This window comes from Oncorhynchus gorbuscha, linkage group LG18 (assembly GCF_021184085.1).
Source record: "Oncorhynchus gorbuscha isolate QuinsamMale2020 ecotype Even-year linkage group LG18, OgorEven_v1.0, whole genome shotgun sequence".
Taxonomy (NCBI): domain Eukaryota; kingdom Metazoa; phylum Chordata; class Actinopteri; order Salmoniformes; family Salmonidae; genus Oncorhynchus; species Oncorhynchus gorbuscha.
Window position 1 is genome coordinate 28,531,026 of NC_060190.1, and position 20,930 is coordinate 28,551,955.

Genomic DNA, 20,930 nt, shown 5'->3' on the forward strand with positions numbered 1-20,930 from the left:
AATTTCAGAATGTGGGGGGGGGGTCATGTCGCCCAGTACCCAGTTAAAGTTGTGCCCCTGGATGTATGTGATCAAACTGTTAGTGTTTTATCAAAAATGTACACTCATAATATCTGAGGGACATAAAGGGACTCGATTGATGGAATGACACATTGATATGTCTATGGGTCAACATAATAAGACATACTAATAGACTTTTGACCGATTTGTTAGAAGGAGCTGTCGTGATGACATAAAGGCACAGGCATCAGTGATTTTAACTCATGGCACACATCTCTCCATACACAAACTCAGCCAGCATGAGTTAAGGAGTTATTGTGAAGAACTAGGCCTCTCAGGGGGTAGGGTGGGGGCACTGGTCCTTAAGGGGTTTGCCTGCTTGGGGGGTGTATAAGAAAAACGGTCAGGGTGAGTTGTAATTTAATTGAACCATTTTCTTTTGTGGTACTAATCCACATATGAGCCTGACCAAAATGTGCACTCAGGCCAGAACGTCTTTGGGAACAGGACGTGCAAATCTTTCCCCAGGCTGGTGGTCCGACTATGTAAAACACATACTGTAGAGACCCGAGGATCCCAAACCCAACAAGGTTTTGGAGCTAGTTGTTGTTGTCAGTGGCACACCACTAGTAGAAGTAGTCAATGTACCCATACTAATTATCTTCATACCAATTACTTTACCTCTTTGCACCTGTTTTTGAGGACAGTCCAAAAAGTTAAGTGAAGGTTAAGAGAAAGAAACAGTATCATGTTTTAGCTTTTATTTGGTGTTATATTGCAGAACAAAATGATGTGGTGCAAACACAATCTGGCCCTGTTTCATTCTACTTTAGCCAACTCCTGGCCGTGTGGTTGTCATGCCAGAACACAAATGTGTGACTAAAGCCGAAACAGTTTCCAAGCTAAGTGTCTGCTGCATAGGCCTATATGAATAAATGCACATCACAAAATACAATTCTGATGTATACTCTAAAGGCAAAGCTGTGTTGCCCAAGTCTAAATGTCATTGACCCTCACCTAACAAGCAACCAACCAAAGATCTGACTAAAAGGTGGCAAAAGAACAGTCTTTATCACTTTATAGCAAAGTAAGTCATGTGGGGCGACTTACTTCGATATCTAGAGATGACTGGAGACTTGTGCTAAATACCTGTGTTCTCTGTTTGTCTGTTGCCAGTTCGTTTTGTTTCGTGAAACCTACCAGCGGGTTTCCCCTTGCGTCTCTCTGTTCTTGTTCCGCCCGGTTTTGACCATTCTGCTCTGACCCTGAGCCTGCCTGCCGTTCTGTACCTTGCCACACCACACTGGATTATTGACCCCTGCCTGTTCTGACCCTGAGACTGCCTGCCATTCTGGACCTTTTGCACCCCATCTGGATTAATGACCTCTGGCTGCCCTTGACCTGTCGTTTTACCTGCCCCTGTACTAGTAATAAACTTTGGTTACTTCGACACTGTCTGCATCTGGGTCTTACCTGAAACGTGATACCTGAAACGTTTTTTTTTTTTTTAAGTCTGCATGACTTGGTTCTCTTCACAACAAAACACATATTATGCATAGCTAAATAACAGGCTATTATTCTGATTATTATTAATCGAATCAAGATTCAAACACATGCAGGACTCTGCCCCATCCACAGTAGCTCTCTTTCTTCTTTTTCCCGGCCTGTTGGGGAAAAAGTAGGGTTTTTACCTGCTACATTGGAAGCGTAACTGTTACACTGGAAGTGTCACGAATATTACCGAAGGTGACTCCCCTTCTTGTTCGGGTGGCGCTCGGCGGTCGTCGTCGCCGGTCTACTAGCTATCACCGATCCGTTGTTCTGTGTTCCTTTGGTTTTGTCTGATTGGTATCACCTGTTTCTTGTTTGGTTGTTAGGGTGGGATTATATAAGTTTGTTCAGCCAGCTTCTGTTTCGTGCGAGCTTGTTCGTCTGTTTTGTGTTAGAGTGTATTTTGTTTGCATTTTCGGGTTTCGCGCTGTCCGTTAATGTATCTTCACTCGTTAATCGTAACAGGAAGGGTAAACCTTTTGGCCAGCAAGAGCAGTGCTTGAGCCACTTTATCAAGGGTTATCGGGCCTGAGCTGTGTGTAGAAATGTTGAAAATGGAACCAGAGCAGCGCAAGAAATGATTAGGGTTATCTCACGGGCTGCAAAAGTTACACGTCTAGTGTAGCAGTCCAGATAGGACAACTGACTTCGTCCACTGACCTAAGATCAGTAAAAGTTTGAGTCAAACAGAGCCTCCTACAAAAGCGCCTCTGTGTGGTCATTAGTCGCTTTCTGTGTATGGACTTGAAAGACAGTTGGACATTTCACCTCTGGCGATATCATGTATCAACACCTTGGGCACTACAATGCCAGATGAGAGAGGACTATTTCAGGGAACAAAGCATGGTGGTCCTTCAAAGGTTAGCGGTTAGCTCCAATTAATTTGTGGGGGGTAATACTGTAACTGGCTCATCAGCCATTTTGTTGGCACCATCCTTGGTTGCTTTGATGTGGACCACTGAGATATTGTCTTCAAGTTTCACCAGCCAATTTATTTTGATTGACAGGCTAATTAACCAGAAAACCTCAGGTTGTTTTGTCAATGTTTGTCAGCCTGTAGTGATCAGTGTGGCGTTGCTTAGCAGGGAGCTTAACAATTCCCTGTAAACATTTTATATTTTTAACCCTTTAGAAAACCATTCTGTAGAGGAGGTTAGCAACTCTCAACAAAATTCATGTTTATGTACTCTTGCTGTTGGTAAGAAGTTAGAACCAGCCAGTCACTAAGCTTACAGTAAAGTTACAAGCCTTGCTAAGTTGATTACATGTTAGCAGAGGCTAGCCCTGCCGCACGAGAGCTTTAGGGTCAAGTTAGCTCCGGCTGTTACCTCACAAGGCTGCGTGGGCACAAAACTGGCACCCAACTGCCAATTAATCAAATTAGGACAGATACGTGTGCCAAGGTGCGGAGGCTCAAATACTTTAGGGAAATATAACAGGCGAGAAATGTCGAAAAAAATATAAATGTAATGTCTGCAGCACTGCCCGTGTGTCATAAGCCCTGGGGAGATTTGGCTTTTCTCGCTTTGGCCTTGGGAAAGAACAGGAATGTCGGGATGAGAGGAATTACCACAGATCCTATAGTGCTTTCCGGTTTCTCAGCCTTCAGGGATTGGGATATGCCGGGAAGGGGAGGGAGGGGTGGACATAGTTGCTCGCCATCACCTGTTCCTTCAGTGAGGGAGTTTGGCTGCGGCTGCAGTTGAAGAACTCTGTCACGCCCTGACCTTAGAGAATCTTTTATTTCTCTATTTTGGTTAGGTCAGGGAGTGGCTAGGGTGGGTAGTCTATCATAAATAAAATGATTAACCTACCCCATGCTGCATCTTGGTCCGACCATCCTGGCACTGTGGGAAGCTGTGTATGTCACAGAGATGCTTGACCCCTCAGCCTTATTTGTTGGACAAAACACACTTGGCTAGGCCATATTAGCATCATTGTCATGTGGACTGAGAAAGACATTTTTGGCATGAACACACATATACACTAAATTACTCATAAGGCACACATTCACACACACATTTTTGTAAACTACTCAGAGGCACGTACTTGCACACACACACACACACACACACACACACACACACACACACACACACACACACACACACACACACACTCTCTCTCACACACACACACACACACACACACACACACACACACACACACACACACACACACACACACACACACGCACACGCACACGCACACGCACACACTCAAATAAAGAGGAACACAGAGGGACTTTTCAAGTGCCCGATTAGTTCAAGGAGCAAAGGGTTGTGGTTGCAATAGCTCCAGAGATATTTGTCATTGCCTTGTCAGTGTAATGCTTCAATGGTCGACATTTCACAGCCTGGTCTACATTGTCCTCAGAGCCCCATTAGCTATGTGTGAAGGCAGGCTGGGCCGCTCTGTCAGTCGTGACCAGTGTGCCTCGTTAAATGGCTTGGCAGTGGGCACCAGCACATTTCACCCACGGATTTACTGCCATTGCCAGAGACTGGTCCAGTAAAATTCAACTGAAAGTTAGCCTGACAAAGGCCCAGCGCAGTAAAAAACTTTTTCCCCCTGAAATTATGAGAATTATGATAATACCCCTTTAGTGTAAGAGTTGTTTGAAAAGAACGCCTGAAATTTCAGCTTGTTTTGGTGGGATGGAGTTTTGGCTTGCCCGGTGACGTCGCCAAGTGGTAAATTAGTTAACAGACCAATAAGACAATGAGTTCCAAACCTCAATGCCAATAACAGCTAGTTTTCGGTTTTCCCCTCCCCACTCAGACCACTCTCAGACAGTCCTAGGGATCTATCTTTGCTCGAAAGCTATTTATATTTATTTTTGACCATAAAAAAAACAGTATGGTACTTAATTACTGCCCAGAAATGATTTGATACTGAGATTTTAAAACACGGCTGCATTGGCATCATACATGTGGTTATAGTTGAGGAACAGTGCTGCGATTGCCAAACTTTCTCACACTTTCTCGCTACTTCCCCATCTGTTGGTCTCTACTGAATACATGTACCGGTAGGCTGTGTTTATTATCTCATTAGCAGTAACCAAGGTTACGTCCCAAATGGCACCCTATTCCCTATATAGTACACTAAGTAGGTAGTAGTGGGCCTTTCGGGACACATGCCAAACCTTTTTACACGGCGGGCTATGTAGGTACCACCTAAGGAGCTGAAGCTTACTGGTCTGCTGGGGTTTAGGGAGAGCTCTTCCCTGTCCATCGCCTTACCCTAGAAGCTTCGCATTCTGCCCCACGCCACAGCACATGGTGCACCATCAGCAATCTTTCCCACCCAACCTCCCACGAAAACACACTAAACACTGCACAAACCTGTGTATGTAAGCTATGTGTACGCGCACAGACACACTTTGTCTCTATCTCCTATCCATGTCACGGTGTCACCTCACTGCCACCCGGCCACCCCCTGTGACACCCAGTCAGGCCTGGTTGCCATGTGGAGCATCCTTCCATCCTTCCTTACATGAAGTTGGTGGCACCTTAATTGGGAAGTAGGGGCTCGTGGTGATGGCAGGAGCTGAATGAATGTTGTCACACACCTCGTTTCTATGTGTTTGATGCCATTCCATTTACTCCATTCCAGCCATTATTATGAGCCGTCCTCCCCTCAGCAGCTTCCACTGCTCCCCTCTCTCCCCCTGGTTCACTCTCACTGTGTGGGGACGGTGCCTGGCTGGCCACTGGCAGCGATGAAAGCACTCTCAATAAAGTAGTAAGAATATATTGTATTATATGATATATATGATATTATATTGCATATTTTGCAGGTGTGTGCCTACAGGGTGTGGACACGAAGTATGCCCACATCAGGGGCCGCGCGCACCCCCCCCCCTCTCTCTCACACACACCATGTTAACTCAGATAGGAAATGAAAGCCAGCCGCGGCTTACTGATTTTATCTGTGATGCTTTGCTGTTATATGTATCTGACTTTCTCAGGTGTTTATGTCCCCAAGTCGGATTGATTATTCCATTTCCACGTTGATGGAGGAATGACAGGAACATACTAAAGAGCCGTTCTACTCTACCCTGAAACCTCTACACTCCTCGCATATCTGTAAGTAATGTAATGTAGTAATGTTTGTCCATTATGCCATTTGTCTTAGACCACATTATCATGACATATTATCATGAACTCCGTGGTACAATAATCAAGTAACATACTACAGGCTTGAAATAGGGATAGCTGTTGTAAATGATACAAATGCAATGTCAATCGTAGCTTAAGTTTGACATGAGCACCATTAAAAGCATTCATTAGGCATAACGGGTAAACACCACATATGCCTGTTTTTGAATCTAATACCAATTCTAGACGTAATTATTTCTAATAAAACATTCACGCTGTGATCAAGTGGAATTCTAATGGCTCATAATGAGGTGTTTGAGCTAAATGTGTGGAAGTGAGGTCTTTGTATTTAGTTCAGCACTGTATTTAGTGAAGTGATTTAAATACTCCCAACTATTTAAAAAAAATGCCCAAAGTACTTTTATTTTTACCCATTTTTCTCCCCAATTTCGTGGTATCCAATTGTTTTTAGTATTGTCCCATCGCTACAACTCCCGTGCGGGCTCGGGAGAGACGAAGGTTGAAAGTCATGCCTCCTCCGATACACAACCCAACCAAGCCACACTGCTTCTTAACACTGCGCACATCCAACCCGGAAGCCAGCCTCACCAATGTGACGGGAGGAAACAACCTTGGTTAGCGTGCACTGCGCCCGGCCTGCCACAGGAGTCGCTGGTGCGAGATGAGACAGATGAGACAAGGATATCCCTACCGGCCAAGCCCTCCCTAACCCAGACGACGCTAGGCCAATTGTGTGTCGTCCTACGGACCTCCCGGTCACGACAGAGCCTGGGCGCGAACCCAGGGTCTCTGATGGCACAGCTGGCGCTGCAGTACAGCACCCTTAACCACAGCGCCACACGGGAAGTCGATCAAGATGATCTGATTGAACTTCATGGAAAGCTATGGAAGTCTGTTTTTAAGTGGAGCACAGAGGCAGTACTTTTCTTTCTTTTCCAAGTTGTAGAAGTCAGACTGTTATCAAAGGTGCCATGCTAATAAAATGCCACATCGCCATGACATCTAACAGCTTCTCTGCTGTGAACTTTACAATACAACAGAACTACCTACAGTCTAGCGCTGTTGTTTACAAACCGGTGGATAATGCAGGCGCTGCAGGTGCAATTCCAGACACAACAAAAGCCTCTCAATAACCTCCCCCATTGCAAAGTCCCGAAACCTCGCGACCCATTTGCTGCCACATCTGTTCCTTCGAGGTGAGTAACCTACGAAATGATTTCTGACATTAATGATCACAGGCCTGGTGGATGAGCTGTCTGACATCAATGCTTTTCTGCTCTAGTGTTGACAGGGCAGAGGGATTTAGAGTGATTTCATCTGCTTGACTGCCGGGCTGTAGAGCACTGTAGCGTTGCGAGACTTAGCCGTAGGGTCTGAAAACATTTTCCTCTGACAGTCTGTCTGCCTCGCATCAATAAACTGGTTTATCCACCCACTGTATACTGTAAGTCTCAGTGGGCGATCTAGACTGGACTGGAGAGGTTTACAGCCTAACTAAACATGACAGAAATCCACTCAAAACTATTCTTGTGGATATTGTGCTCCCCTTCTAGAGTATTAGCACAATCTTAATCAATGTTGTAGAGTGTAGAATACCAGCTCTGACCAATGATGTGCATTTTCTTTATGTGCATAAAAGATTGGGAGAGAACAGCTGTGACGCAATCGATGGACAACATGAAAGCCTTCTATTAATCCCACTCCCTGCAGCTAAAGACCTCATCTCCAATTCAATACTGTCGGTTTCCCTTCACCTGCTGTGGGCGCTGCCTGGCCTGTGTAACAGACAGAGAGCAGTGAACCTACAGGATCCCCTCCAGGACTTTCTCCACATCTCTCCCCCGCAGTGCCGACTGGCAGCCTAGAAGTCTCCAGAAGTTTTCCGATCATTTCGGGATGAAACAGTTACAGAACTAATGAGTGGATTGTCAGTTATCCAAGACGTTTTGATGGGCTCTGATGAGATTTGTGGCAGCCATTATTTTTGGTTCAATAGGATCAACTCTGATAAGCCCGCTCTACGGCCCCCAAAATAAAACTACGAACCGCTCTCTCTCAGTGTTCTTAGAGGCTTTTCCTCTAAGTGAAACCTTTCTATTTCTTGGCAGTTGTTTGCTACTTACTGTTCACTTACTCACAATTCATCTTACTTCTAATTCACTGAAGGAGAAGGAATCTAACTCATGGCTATAAGAGAACCAAAGCAGTACACACCATGCAATTCAGGGTTTGAACCTCTACACCAGTGTCGATAAATGACCTGGTCACGCTAGAACAATTCCTGGAACACCGGCCATGCCTTAATATCCTGGTGTTGCTTACCCTCTAGGATGACTTCTTTGCCCGTCTTCTTCAGGGCCTGCACGGCCTCGTCGTGTGTGGCGTCCCGGAGGTCGGCGCTGTTGACCGACAGGATGGCGTCACCCACGTACAGGGCCTCCGTCTGGTCAGCCGCCAACCCCTTGAAGATCTTCGAGATGAGAATGGGCATTTTGTTCTCTTTTCCACCTGTAAAGTAGGCCGTCATTGTAAGATAAGAATTTGTTCTTAACTGACTTGCCAAGTTAAATAAAGGTTAAATAACATTTTTTTATCATAATGTAGAGCACATGACATTGGCTCAGTTCATATCAATGAGACACAGTACGCTTCACGTACAAACTACAAAACCAGATGGTTACAGGGCTTAGATTGTGCATGAATATGATGGGGTATGAATATAAAATATTGTGGTCTACATGATTATAATACATACGCTTTATCCTAGGGCTTAAAGTAAGTCCCTCCCCACTGGGCACATTTACATGTGGTTGAAGTTGTCAACTAACGTGAGTTCAACGTGAAATCAGCAAAACATTTCACCGTGTCATTGGTTTTAGGTTCAAACTTTTTGCAAATCCAATCACTTTTTCCCGTTGATTCGTTGGGTTGAAATGGCGTGGAAACAATGTTGATTCAACACGTTTTTGCCCAGTGGATCTGATACTAGTGACTAACATTTGAGGTGTTTCTTGGGAATCTTCTAAAGTTTGTTGAACGTTGTTTACGAGAAAGGAAAGTAGCAATGCACAAGGAAAGTTTTGCTCCATGGGTGTAGGTACTCTTGAGACTGACGAGATTGTTCTGTCACTCAGAGTTCATAGTAAGTACATAAGACTGCATCACCCGCGACAGTGCTCAACGGTTTAATTTGAAAAGCTGAGCAAGGGACATGTTTCACATTTAGACTGCAGTTGTAGAGAATACGAGGACACCAGTCATCCACTTTGCCCGGCTGCAGTCTCTTCTCTCTAACAGGATAATGAAGGTCAGTTCATAGGCTGATGAATCTGCCACTTCCAGAGGGCCCTTCATGGGAAATATTGTCAATAATGTCAAGTGCCAGTTGGGTCTTGGCCTTGGGGTGGCTGAGAAATGTTCCGAAAGAGGATTAAATCAAATTAACTCCGAATATATATTTCAAAGGTTGGCTCCCACGGGCGATTCTACGGATTTAATTCATGCCTGAGACTAGAGCCAGGTGCCCTCAATAAAAGATGCCGGGGCTGACACACCCATGCATCTCAATCGCTGTCAACATTATCTATGCCTTTCCTGAGTGGGGCTAGTGTTGCACGCCAGTGTGACATTTGATGGTTGTTCGTTCAGTGATTGAGATTCAGAAATTATGGCCACCAAATTGAGATTCTGATGCCTGGTGAATTGTGTGGGAGGCGAGAGCAGAAAAAAATATCCTCAGTGATTCAATTGGTAAAAATAGATCTACCAGATAATGAAATCCCAGACTGTAACATCACCAAATCAAAATCACCAAGGAACAAACTCCAAATAGACTTTTAGATTAGATCATTAACAAATCATAGACCATATGCAATATTGGGCTATATTTCATAAACTGCATTTAAGCCAATCAACTTGAATATGTGAAATTCGGAAAAGAAATAAATCACACTTCTATTACTATTTTTATTTTTTAATTGTCGGAACCATTTCCAATCCCCCCTATATATTTCTTGTAAATATATATACAGTATACACAGTACCAGTCAAAAGTTTCATACTCATTCCAGTTTTTCTTTATTTTTACTTTTTTTCTACATTGTAGAATAATAGTGAAGACATCAAAGCTATGAAATAACACATATGGAATCATGTAGTAACCCCAAAAATGTTAAATCCAAATATATTTTAGATTTTAGATTCTTCAAAGTAGTCACCCTTTGCATTGATGACAGCTTTGCACACTCTTGGCATTCTCTCAACCAACTTCACCTGGAATGCTTTTCTTGAAGGAGTTCCCACATATGCTGAGCACTTGTTGGCTGCTTTTCCTTCACTACGCGGTCCGACTCATCCCAAATCATCTCAATTGGGTTGAGGTTGGGTGATTGTGGAGGCCAGGTCATCTGATGCAGCACTCTATCACCCTCCTTGGTCAAATTGCCATTACACTGCCTTGAGGTGTGTTGGGTCATTGTCCTGTTGAAAAACAAATGATAGTCCCACTAAGAGCAAACCAGATGGGATGGCGTATCGCTGGAGAATGCTGTGGTAGTCATGCTGGTTAAGTGTGCCTTGAATTCTAAATAAATCACAGACAGTGTCACCGGCGAAGCACCCCACATCATCACAACTCCTCCATGCTTCACAGTGGGAACCACACTTGCGGAAATCATCCATTCACCTACTCTGAGTCTCAAAGACACAGCGACAAAAATCTCACATTTTGACTCATCAGACCAAAAGTACAGATTTCCCCAGTCTAATATCCATTGCTCGTGTTTCTTGGCCCAAGCAGGCCTCTTTTTCTTATTGGTGTCCTTTAGTAGTGGTTTCCTTGCAGCAATTCGACCATGAAGGCTTGATTCATGCAGTCTCCTCTGAACAGTTGCTGCTGAGATGTATCTGTTACTTGAACTCTGTGAAGCATTTATTTGGGCTGCGATTTCTGAGGTGCAATAAACTCAAATGAACTTAAAATCCTCTACAGCAGAAGTAACTCTGGGTCTTCCTTTTCTGTGGCGGTCCTCATGAGAACCAGTTTCATCACAGTGCTTGATGGTTTTTGTGCGACTTCGTATTATATGTTACGAATTTGCAAAACACACAATAAGTTTTAATTTGGTTAAATGTATAAGATGTTAAATGCAAATGTATGATATGTAACAAATTCTAGCTAAGTGTTTAATGTCAGCTAGCTGGCTAACATTAGCTAGGCTAAAGGTAAGGGTTAAGGTTAGAGTTAAGGTTGGGGTTAAGTTTAGGAGTTAGGTAAAATAGTTAAGGTTAGGGTTAGGGGAAGAGTTAGCTAACATCATAAGTAGTTGCAAAGTGCAATGAACAAAAATATAAATGCAACATGCAAAACATTCTAAGATTTTTCTGAGTTACAGTTCATATAAGGGAATCAGTCAATTGAAATAAATTAAATTATGCCCTAACCTATGGATTTCACATGACTGGGAATACAGATATGCATCTGTTGGTCACAGATAACTTTAAAAAAGATAGGGGTGTGGATCAGAAAACCAGTCAATATCTGGTGTGACCACTATTTTCCTCACGCGACACATCTCATCTGCATAGAGTTGATCAGGCTGTTGATTGTGGCCTATGGGATGTTGTCCCACTCCTTTTCAATAGCTATCCGAAGTTGCTGGACATTAGCGGGAACTGGAATACGCTGTCGTACACGTCAATCCAGAGCATCCCAAACATGCTAAATAGGTCACATGTCGGGTGGGTAAGCAGGCCATGGAAGAACTGGGCCATTTTCAGCTATCAGGAATTGTGTACAGATCTTTGTGCCGTGGGGCCGTGCATTATCATAAGGTGATGGCGGCAGATGAATGGCAATGGGACTCGGGATCTCGTCACGGTATCCCTGTGCACTCAAATTGCCATTGTTCATTGTCCATAGCTTATACATGCCCATAACCCCACCGCCACCATGGGGCACTCTGTTCACAACGTGGACATCGGCAAACCGTTTGCTCACATGAAACCATACACACAGTCTGCCATCTGCCCGGTACAGTTGAAACCTGTACCCACCAGTGAAAACCACACTTCTACAGCATGCCAGTGGCCCACTTTTCCCACTGAAGTCGTTTACAATGCCGAACTGCAGTCAGGTCAAGACCCTGGTGAGGACGACCAGCTTCTGATAGTTTTTGCAGAAATTATTCGGTTGTGCCCACAGTTTCATCAGCTGTCCGGGTGGCTGGTCTCAGATGATCCCGCAGGTGAGGAAGCCGGATGTGGAGGTCCTGGGCCGGCATGTTTACAAGTGGTCTGCGGTTGTGAGGCCGGTTGTACGTACTGCCAAATTCTCTAAAACGACATTTGAGGAGGATTATGGTAGAGAAATGAACATTCAATTCACTTGCAACAGATCTGGTGCACATTACTGCAGTCAGCATGGCAATTGCAAGCACCCTCAAAACTTGAAGACATCTGTGGCGTTGTGTTGTGTGACAAAACTGCACATTTTTGAGTGACGTTTTACTGTCCCTAGCACAAGGTGCACCTGTGTAATGATCATTCTGTTTAATCAGCTTCTTTTTATGTCATACTTGTCAGGTGGACTGATTATATTGGCAAGGAATAAATGCTCACTAACAGGGATGTAAACATATTTGTGCACAAAATTTGAAAGAAATACCGTAATTTCCGGACTATAAGCCGCTATTTTATTCCCACACTTTGAACCTCGCGGTTTATACAATGATGCGGCTAATTTATGGATTTTTCCTGCTTTCGCAAGATTCATGCCGCGCCAAAAAAATGAGCACCGTAAATTGAGCACGCTCAAACTTCCCATCATTCTGATTACGGTTGTAATTTTGTCACCCTCATCATGGCAAAGACACGGAGAAATGCATATGATGCAGCTTTCAAGTTGAAGGCGATTGATCTGGCTGTTGGAAAAGGAAATAGAGCTGCTGCATGGGAGCTTGGCCTTCATGAGTCGATTATAAGACTTTGTAAAAAGCAGCGTGAGGAACTGACTCAGTGCAAAAAGACAACAAACCTTTCAGAGGGAAGAAAAGCAGATGGCCCAAAGTATTTGCAGCCACTCAACATCAGTGTAAATCGTGCATTTAAGGTGGCGCTCCGTGTTCAGTGGGAGGCTTGGATGACAAGTGGGGAGACATCCTTCACTAAAACGGGCCGCATGCGAAGAGCAACTTATGGTCAAGTCTGCCAGTGGGCCCTGACAGCGTGGAGCATTGTCAAAAAATCCACTATCATCAACGGGTTTCGAAAGGCTGGACTGCTGCGTGTTGAAGGGGCAGCATGAGCTCAGCGGGGTATTTGCCTCCGGATGAAAGTGACGAGAGCGACAATGAAAACGATCCATTATCGGATGAAGCAATTCTGAGGCTATTCAACTCCGATACCGAAGGAGATGACCTCTGTGGTTTCAGTGCACAGGAGGAAGATAGTGACCAATGACTTTCTTGGTAGGCTACTGTTTAAATTTTTGTTACAAGCCGTGTTTCGTTAAAGCCTATTTATTTTTGTTACAAGCCGTGTTTCGTTAAAGCCTATTTATTTTTGTTACAAGCCGTGTTTCGTTAAAGCCTATTTATTTTTGTTACAAGCCGTGTTTCGTTAAAGCCTATTTATTTTTGTTACAAGCCGTGTTTCGTTAAAGCCTATTTATTTTTGTTAAAGTCTATTTATTTTTGTTTTTTGTTACAAGCCGTGTTTAAAGTCTATTTATTTTTGTTTAAAGTCTATTTATTTTTGTTACAAGCCGTGTTTCGTTTAAAGGCTGTATAAAGTTCATTTGTTTCAATGTACCGGTAGGCACCTGCGGCTTATAGACATGTGCGGCTTATTTATGTACAAAATACATATTTTTTTAATAATTCAGTGGGTGCGGTTTATATTCAGGTGCGCTTAATAGTCCAGCAATTACGGTAAGCGATTTGTGCATATGGAACATTTCTGGGATCTTTTATTTCAGCTCATGAAACATTGGACCAACACTTTATATGTTGCATTTATATTTTTGTTCTTTAGTGTAGCTAAAAAGTAGTAAGTAGTTGAAAAGTTGCTAATTAGCTAAAATGCTAAAGTTGTCCGTTATGAGATTCGACATTCTCGTTATACACCTGCCCATCCACCCCAACCAACCATCCTACTTCCGTTTTGCTTAAGGCAAAACATTGGTCTTATGTAACCATACCAAATGTAACATATAATACTAATTTGAGTGTCTCGGATTTACATTTACGTCTAGTCTATGAGACCGGAAAAGGAGAGCACCAATTGTGTTTCGCTTTGTTACTCTTGAGGGATACAACCAATGCTTATTCAAACAGACTAACTATTTAACATAAGATTTGTTGCATGAGCTGAACATCTGAGTTGTGCACTAATTTCTACACACCAGTCTCCTTCTACCTATCGTACAGTATATGGTGTCAAAACAAACTTTAGGCCTCAAGCCTATCCGGCCTTAAATGCACTTCGGCACTTTGGTCCAAACGCAAAGTCGACTCCATGCCTCCCTCCACCGAACCAGGGTGAGCTTCTGAAAATAAACATCCCAGACAGACTGCTCCACTGCCATCAAATAGCTTTCATCTTAGGCCAATGACAACTGCATTCTGGGATCTTCTTGTCATCTGTTCGCATTGTGGTGTCAGCTGGCCGCCTCTTTGCCTTTTGCTCGCTCTCTCTCGGCTTGACGTGGCAGCACCACTCTGTCGAGACAGTGGGGAGTCACCAGTTGGTGGTCGGTTTCACTTATTTAAACAGTGCCAATTGATTTTCTAAGCCGCAATTGTTTTTATATTTATGTCATTAAATGTTTATGTCATTAGGGGGACTCCTTTTGTAAAAGGGGGCTGAAACTAATACAACACCAGACACATCATTCCTGACAAACGATGAAGCATTTTGCATTGCAGTAGGTCCAGGCCGTCTATCAAAATGGACCACTGTCCTGGGCAGGTTGCCACAGCGATGAGATGGTCTATGCAGACATTCCAGGAAGTAAATCTCCATTTATTCTCTATTATATTGCATTATTTACAACAGCCACGATAAACACAACCATTGATGTTTAATGATGGTGCATTTTACACAGTAACAGTTAAAAGTTTGGACACACCTAATTTAAGGGTTTTTCTTTATTTTTACTACTTTCTACATTGTAGAATAATAGTGAAGACATCAAAACTATGAAATAACACATATGGAATCATGTAGTAACCAAAAGTGTCATTGTCCTGTTGAAAACCAAATGATAGTCACACTAAGCGCAACGCAGATGGGATGGCGTATCGCTGCAGAATACTGTTGTAGCCATGCTGGTTAAGTGTGCCTTGAATTCTAAATAAATCACAGACAATATCACCAGCAAAGCATTCCTACACCATTATACCTCCTCTTCCATGCTTCACGTGGGAACCACACATGCGAGATCCTCCGTTCACCTACTCTGCGTCTCACAAAGACACAGAGGTTGGAACCAAAAATCTCAAATTTGGACTCATCAGACCAAAGGAAAGATTTCCCCCGGTCTAATGTCCATTGCTCGTATTTCTTGGCCCAAGCAATTCTCTTCTTCTTATTGGTGTTCTTTAGTAGTGGTTTCTTAACAGCAATTTGACCATGAAGGCCTGATTGACACAGTCTCCTCTGAACAGTTGATGTTAAAATGTGTCTATTACTTGAACTCTGTGAAGCACTTATTTGGGCTGCAATTTCTGAGGTGCAGTTAACTCTAATGAACTGATCCTCTGCAGCAGATGTAACTCTGTCTTCCTTTCCTGTTGTGTTCCTCATGAGAGCCAGTTTCATCATAGCTCTTGATGGTTTTGCAACTGCACTTTCCGGATTTACTGACCTTCATGTCTTGTAGTAATGATGGACTGTCGTGTCTCTTTGAGCTGTTCTTGCCATAATATGGACTTGGTCTTTTACCAAATAGGGCTATCTTCTGTATACCACCCCTACCTAGTCACAACACAATTGATTGGCTCAAACACATTAAGAAGGAAAGACATTCCACAAATTAACTTTTAACAAGGCACACCTGTTAATTTAAATTAATTCCAGGTGACTACCTCAAGCAGTTGGTTGAGAGAATGCCAAGAGTGTGCAAAGCTGTCATCAAGGCAAAGGGTGGATGGATACTTTGAAGAATCTCAAATATAAATTTGTTTAACACTTTTTTGGTTACTACATGATTCCATATGTTATTTCATAGTTTTGATGTCTTCACTATTATTCTACAATGTAGAAACAAATTCAAATAAAGAAAAACATGAGTAGGTGTGTCCAAACATTTGACTGGCACTGTATTGTCATTGGCTATACTGAGCAATTTTCCTAACCAGCTTTGCTGCTGTTTTAACTGAGCACAGGTACAGAGCCTTGCGAAAGTATTCATCCCCTTGGCATTTTTCCTACTTTGTTGCATTACAGCTTGTAATTTAAATCAAATTTTATTTGGATTTCATGTAATGGACATACACAAAATAGTCCAAATTGGTGAAGTGAAATGAAAAATAAAACTTGTTTTAAACTGTTTAAAAAACGTAAATGTGGTGCGTGCATATGTATTCACCCCCTTTGCTATGAAGCCCCTAAATAGATCTGGTGCAACCAATTACCTTCAGAAGTCACATAATTAATTAAATAAAGTCCACCTGTGTGCAATCTAAGTGTCACATGATCTGTCACATGATCTCAGTAAATATACACTTGTTCTGAAAGGCCTCAGATTCTGCCACCCCACGAAGCAAGGGGCACCACTAAGCAGGGGCACCACCAAGCAAGCGGCACCATGGAGACCAAGGTGCTCTCCAAACAGGTCAGGGACAAAGTACAGATCGGTGTTGGATTATAAAAAAATAATCGAAACTTTGAACATCCCACTGAGCACCATTAAATCCATTATTAAAGAATGGAAAGAATATGGCACCACAACAAACCTGCCACACACCAGGCAAGGAGGGCATTAAGCAGAGAGGCAACAAAGAGACCAAAGATAACCCTGAAGGAGATGCAAAGCTCCACAGCGGAGATGGGAGTATCTGTCCATAGGACCACTTTAAGCGTTACACTCCACAGAGCTGGGCTTTACGGATGAGTGGGCAGAAAGAAGCCATTGCTTAAAGAAAAGAATAAGCAAACACGTTTGGTGTTCGCCATAAGGCAAGTGGGAGACTCCCCAAACATATGGAAGAAGGTACTCTGGTCAGATGAGACTAAAATGTAGCTTTTTGGCCATCAAGGAAAATACTATATCTTGGGCAAACCCAACACCTCTAATCACTCCGAGAACACCATCATATTTAGCTTACGTTGATTGGACTAAATTATTTTTGGTATCTTGTAGTTGTCACTGTATTAGACTAAGCATAGGTGATTTGATTATGTTGAAATGTTGAAATTGAAATGGTGTTGGACTAGTGGAGGCAGCTCCTATTTTCTTTGCGACTTGACTTGGTAACTCTCCATGGTTCTAAATCAATAGTTATTTACTAGTCCGAAAATGTCGGAGACGTTAACTTGCTTGACCTTGCTGTAGATCATGTAACTGTTTGTTACATGCGATATGCTTTGTGGACTTCACCGGACAGAGGTCTGCGCTCTGGTTTTGTGATGAAACAAAGGTGTCGTTGAATTTATTCTGCCACTGTGTTTTCTTTTGTCTCGGCCTTGTGCCTATATATCATGGCACGAGGCATATGAACTAACAGGTTATCGAGCAAACGACACAGTTATCACACCACATCGCTTGTATTATGGCTTTTTTTTTCTGGCTTGGCTTCCCCGGTGATTTTACCCACACACCGCTACTGCTCTTCACAAACAAACAGACAAACAAGCACACACCGTCTTAAGCTCAAACAGGAGTAGGGATGTAATTCTTAGAAATACTCTGTTTTCCGCTTGAGACCTCAAAAGTCTCGCTTTTCCTAAAAGCATGTTCCATCACCTTATCTGATTGCATGTGCACACTACAATGACGTACAATACATAGTCATGAGGCTACATTAGATTTAAAGGGTGTGCCCCAAAGGGTTTTTGTTGACCTGCTTTTCCATCGCGATCATGCCGGAAGCAGTGAGATGATTTGTTTCCTCATCACAAGTTTGAGCCGTCACATTGACTATGGAATACTCCCAAAAGACCATGGGATACACTGAGTGTGAAAAACATTAGGAACACCTTCCTAATATTGAGTTGCACCCTTTTTTGCCCCTCAGCACAGCCTCAATTTGTCTGGCTACGAACTCTACAGGGTGTCAAAACCGTTCCACAGGGATGCTGGCCCGTGTTGTGTCAAGTTGGCTGGATGTCCTTCGGGTGGTGGACCTTTCTTGACACACACAGGAAACTGTTGAGCGTGAAAAACCCAGTACTGCTGCAGTTCTTGGCCCCTACTACCATACCCTGTTTAAAGGCGCTTAAATCTTTTGTCTTACGCATTCACCCTCTGAATGGCACACATACACAGTCCACATGTCAATTGTCTTTAGGCTTAAAAATCCTTATTTAAACCGGTCTCTTCACCTTAATCTACACTGATTGAAGTGGATTTAACAGGTGACATCAAAAAGTGATCATAGCTTTCCCCTGGATTCACCTATGTCGTGGAAAGAGCTGGTGGTCCTAATGTTTTGTACATTCAGTGTATATGGAGACATTTTGATGTTGGTAATAACTCGTGAACACAATAATTAAAAGAAAAGCAGGTCACCTAATAAATAGATGTCCTAATTCAATTAGACATGCAGACTTATTCCCATGGGTCAACATTAGGCAACATTTCGCTCTCATGACACCATGTAACTATTTCACAGTGGTGCTTGTCTAACATCAGCTCTTATTTCTGTATGAAGAGTTTACTATATGCCACTATTGCACAGCAGCATGGCAGATAGGCTACCTTTCTCTTGAAGTTACCATGCATCCTGACAAACTTTCTTGGTAGGCTATATTCACCCGATCATAACATGTTTAGGGAGAGAATCAAGTCATCAAAATAACATTTAGAGAAATAGTTGGTTGCACAGTTTACTTGAATAGCTTCAAATGGCTTTATTGACGAGAACAGTTTGTGATGTTTTTTCAAAAGGTTCCGCTGTTTGAAAAACTTCGGCTATCACAAACAGCCTAGCCTAGTGCACTACAGCATGGCCTTTTCTCAATTGTTAAGCGAATGGAAGAGTGTCCTCCCCTCCTCGATAGACACCTTTCATCTATGATAGTCATGTGTATCCTACCCAAGTCCTTCCTGGAATTGTTTTTAAATCTGCCACACCTCATTTGAATCAGCTTTTGTTTTGTGTGAGGAGAAAAGCATGTACACGTTTAAAAACAATATGCTACTTATCATTTTATTTTTTTAAATGTCTTGCACAACAAGTATTATTATTTATTTTTGTATCACTTTACACATTGATTTTGGGTTTCCACCATGTAAATGAAAGTTGCCTGACTCAACCAAGTCTCATTTCATACAAGCGCATTTTCGCCCACGTAAACTCTCGCCACCTCTCCTCGATTACCTTCAAAAGGAGGCGAGAGGACTGAGGAAAGAGGACGAAGGAGTTGAACAAACCAATTGAGAAAAAACCCATGGAAAAACTTCAACCCAATTACTGACCTTCGAAGAGTTTAAGTATTCGGTGAGGGAAGTTGGTACTTTCAGCGTTTACTTTTAGTAAAGTCCAACGCAAGTATCGAGTAGCTTACATTGTTAAACTTGAAGAAAAAAACGGACCAAATAAATGTTTTTGATAGTGTCATTTGATTACGCAATACACAGAACCTACCTTTAATACTAATTCCAAGTCCTCCCACATCTTGCTTGGTAACTCGCACCGTGCGCTTAACGTTGGTGATTGTTTCTGGGACCGGAGAGGAGCTGAGGTTGGCTGGGTCTCCGTTAATGGCACCGGCAGGAGTTGGGTTGGGTTTAACTATGTCTTCGGCGACCTCTCCGGGGCTCACGGTTAAAGTCTCCTCCGTAAGTGTGGCTAATACACGGATCCAACGGTCCACGGTAACTCGAAGTTCTAACAGTCCCGTTTTCTGTGCCTTCATCGTGGCAGCCATGTTCAACACATTCCTGGAATAACTAGACGGGTTGGCACTCGGTAGTCGTGTAAAGAGATAGGGGTGGGGGAGATGCCAAGAGGCGCAGCCCCCTCCTCCAACTCTCTCTCTCTCTCTCTCTCTCTCTCCTCTTCCAAGAGGTTTAGCCTAGTACTCTCTCTCAAGTATTGCAGTTAATTGAGCACAATACGATTATTAAAGATAAAGGGGAGTTTTTTTTCTTCCATTAATTAACAAAGTTTAACCAGTGGCCAACATACTTTTTGTAAGTGGTGGAAAAGTACCCCATTCTAAAAGTAAAGATATCTTAATTAACAGAGAATGACTCAAGTAAAAGTGAAAGTCACCCTATAAAAGTATTTGGTTTTAAATATACTTAAGTATATATACAAAAGTAAATGTAATTGCTACAATGTACATAAGTATCAAAAGTAAAAGTATAAAAAATGTCTAATTCCTTATGTAAAACAAACCAGATGGCATAATTGTATTTTTATTCATGGATAACCAATGGCACACCAATGGCACAATCAGACAGCATTTATAAACAACGCATGTTTGTTTAGTGAGCCTGACAATCAGGATTACCAGGGATACAGTTGAAGTCGGAAGTTTATATACACCTTAGCCAAATACATTAAACTCAGTTTTTCACTATTCCTGACATTTAATCCTAGTAAATATTCCCTGTTTTAGGTCAGTTAGGATCACCACTTTATTTTAAGATTGTGAAATGTCAGAATAATAGTAGAGAGAATGATTTATTTCAGCTTTTTTATTTCATTCATCACATTCCCAGTGGGTCAGAAGTTTACATACACCTAATTATTATTTGGTAGCATTGCCTTTAAATGGTTTAACTTGGGTCAAATGTTTCAGGTAGCCTTACACAAGCTCCCCACAATAAATTGGGTGTTTTTTGGCCCATTCCTCCTGACAGAGCTGGTGTAACTGAGTCAGGTTTGTAGGCCTTGCTTGCAGTCACCTTTTCAGGTTTGAGGTCAGGGCTTTGCGATGGCCACTCCAATACCTTGACTTTGTTGTCCTTAAGCCATTTTGCCACAACTTTGGAAGTATGCTTGGGGTCATTGTCCATTTGGAAGACCCATTTGCGACCAAACTTTAACTGATGTCTTGAGATGTTGCTTCAACATATCCACATTATTT

At 42.6% G+C, this 20,930-nt stretch overlaps 1 protein-coding gene across 2 annotated transcripts in view; it reads right to left on the reverse strand.

The window, feature by feature from the left end:
* LOC124003610 (alpha-1-syntrophin-like) overlaps positions 1 to 19,883 on the reverse strand; it is a 73,403-nt gene extending 53,520 nt beyond the window's left edge. For both annotated transcript variants that reach the window (XM_046312013.1, XM_046312012.1), the window contains exons 1-2: positions 19,481 to 19,883; positions 7,995 to 8,180 (exon numbers count right to left, since the gene is read on the reverse strand). In XM_046312013.1, the coding sequence (XP_046167969.1) occupies positions 7,995 to 8,180; positions 19,481 to 19,763 (469 nt within the window). In that variant the 5' untranslated portion in view covers positions 19,764 to 19,883. The remainder of the gene's footprint in view (positions 1 to 7,994; positions 8,181 to 19,480) is intronic.
* Positions 19,884 to 20,930: the final 1,047 nt, after the last annotated feature.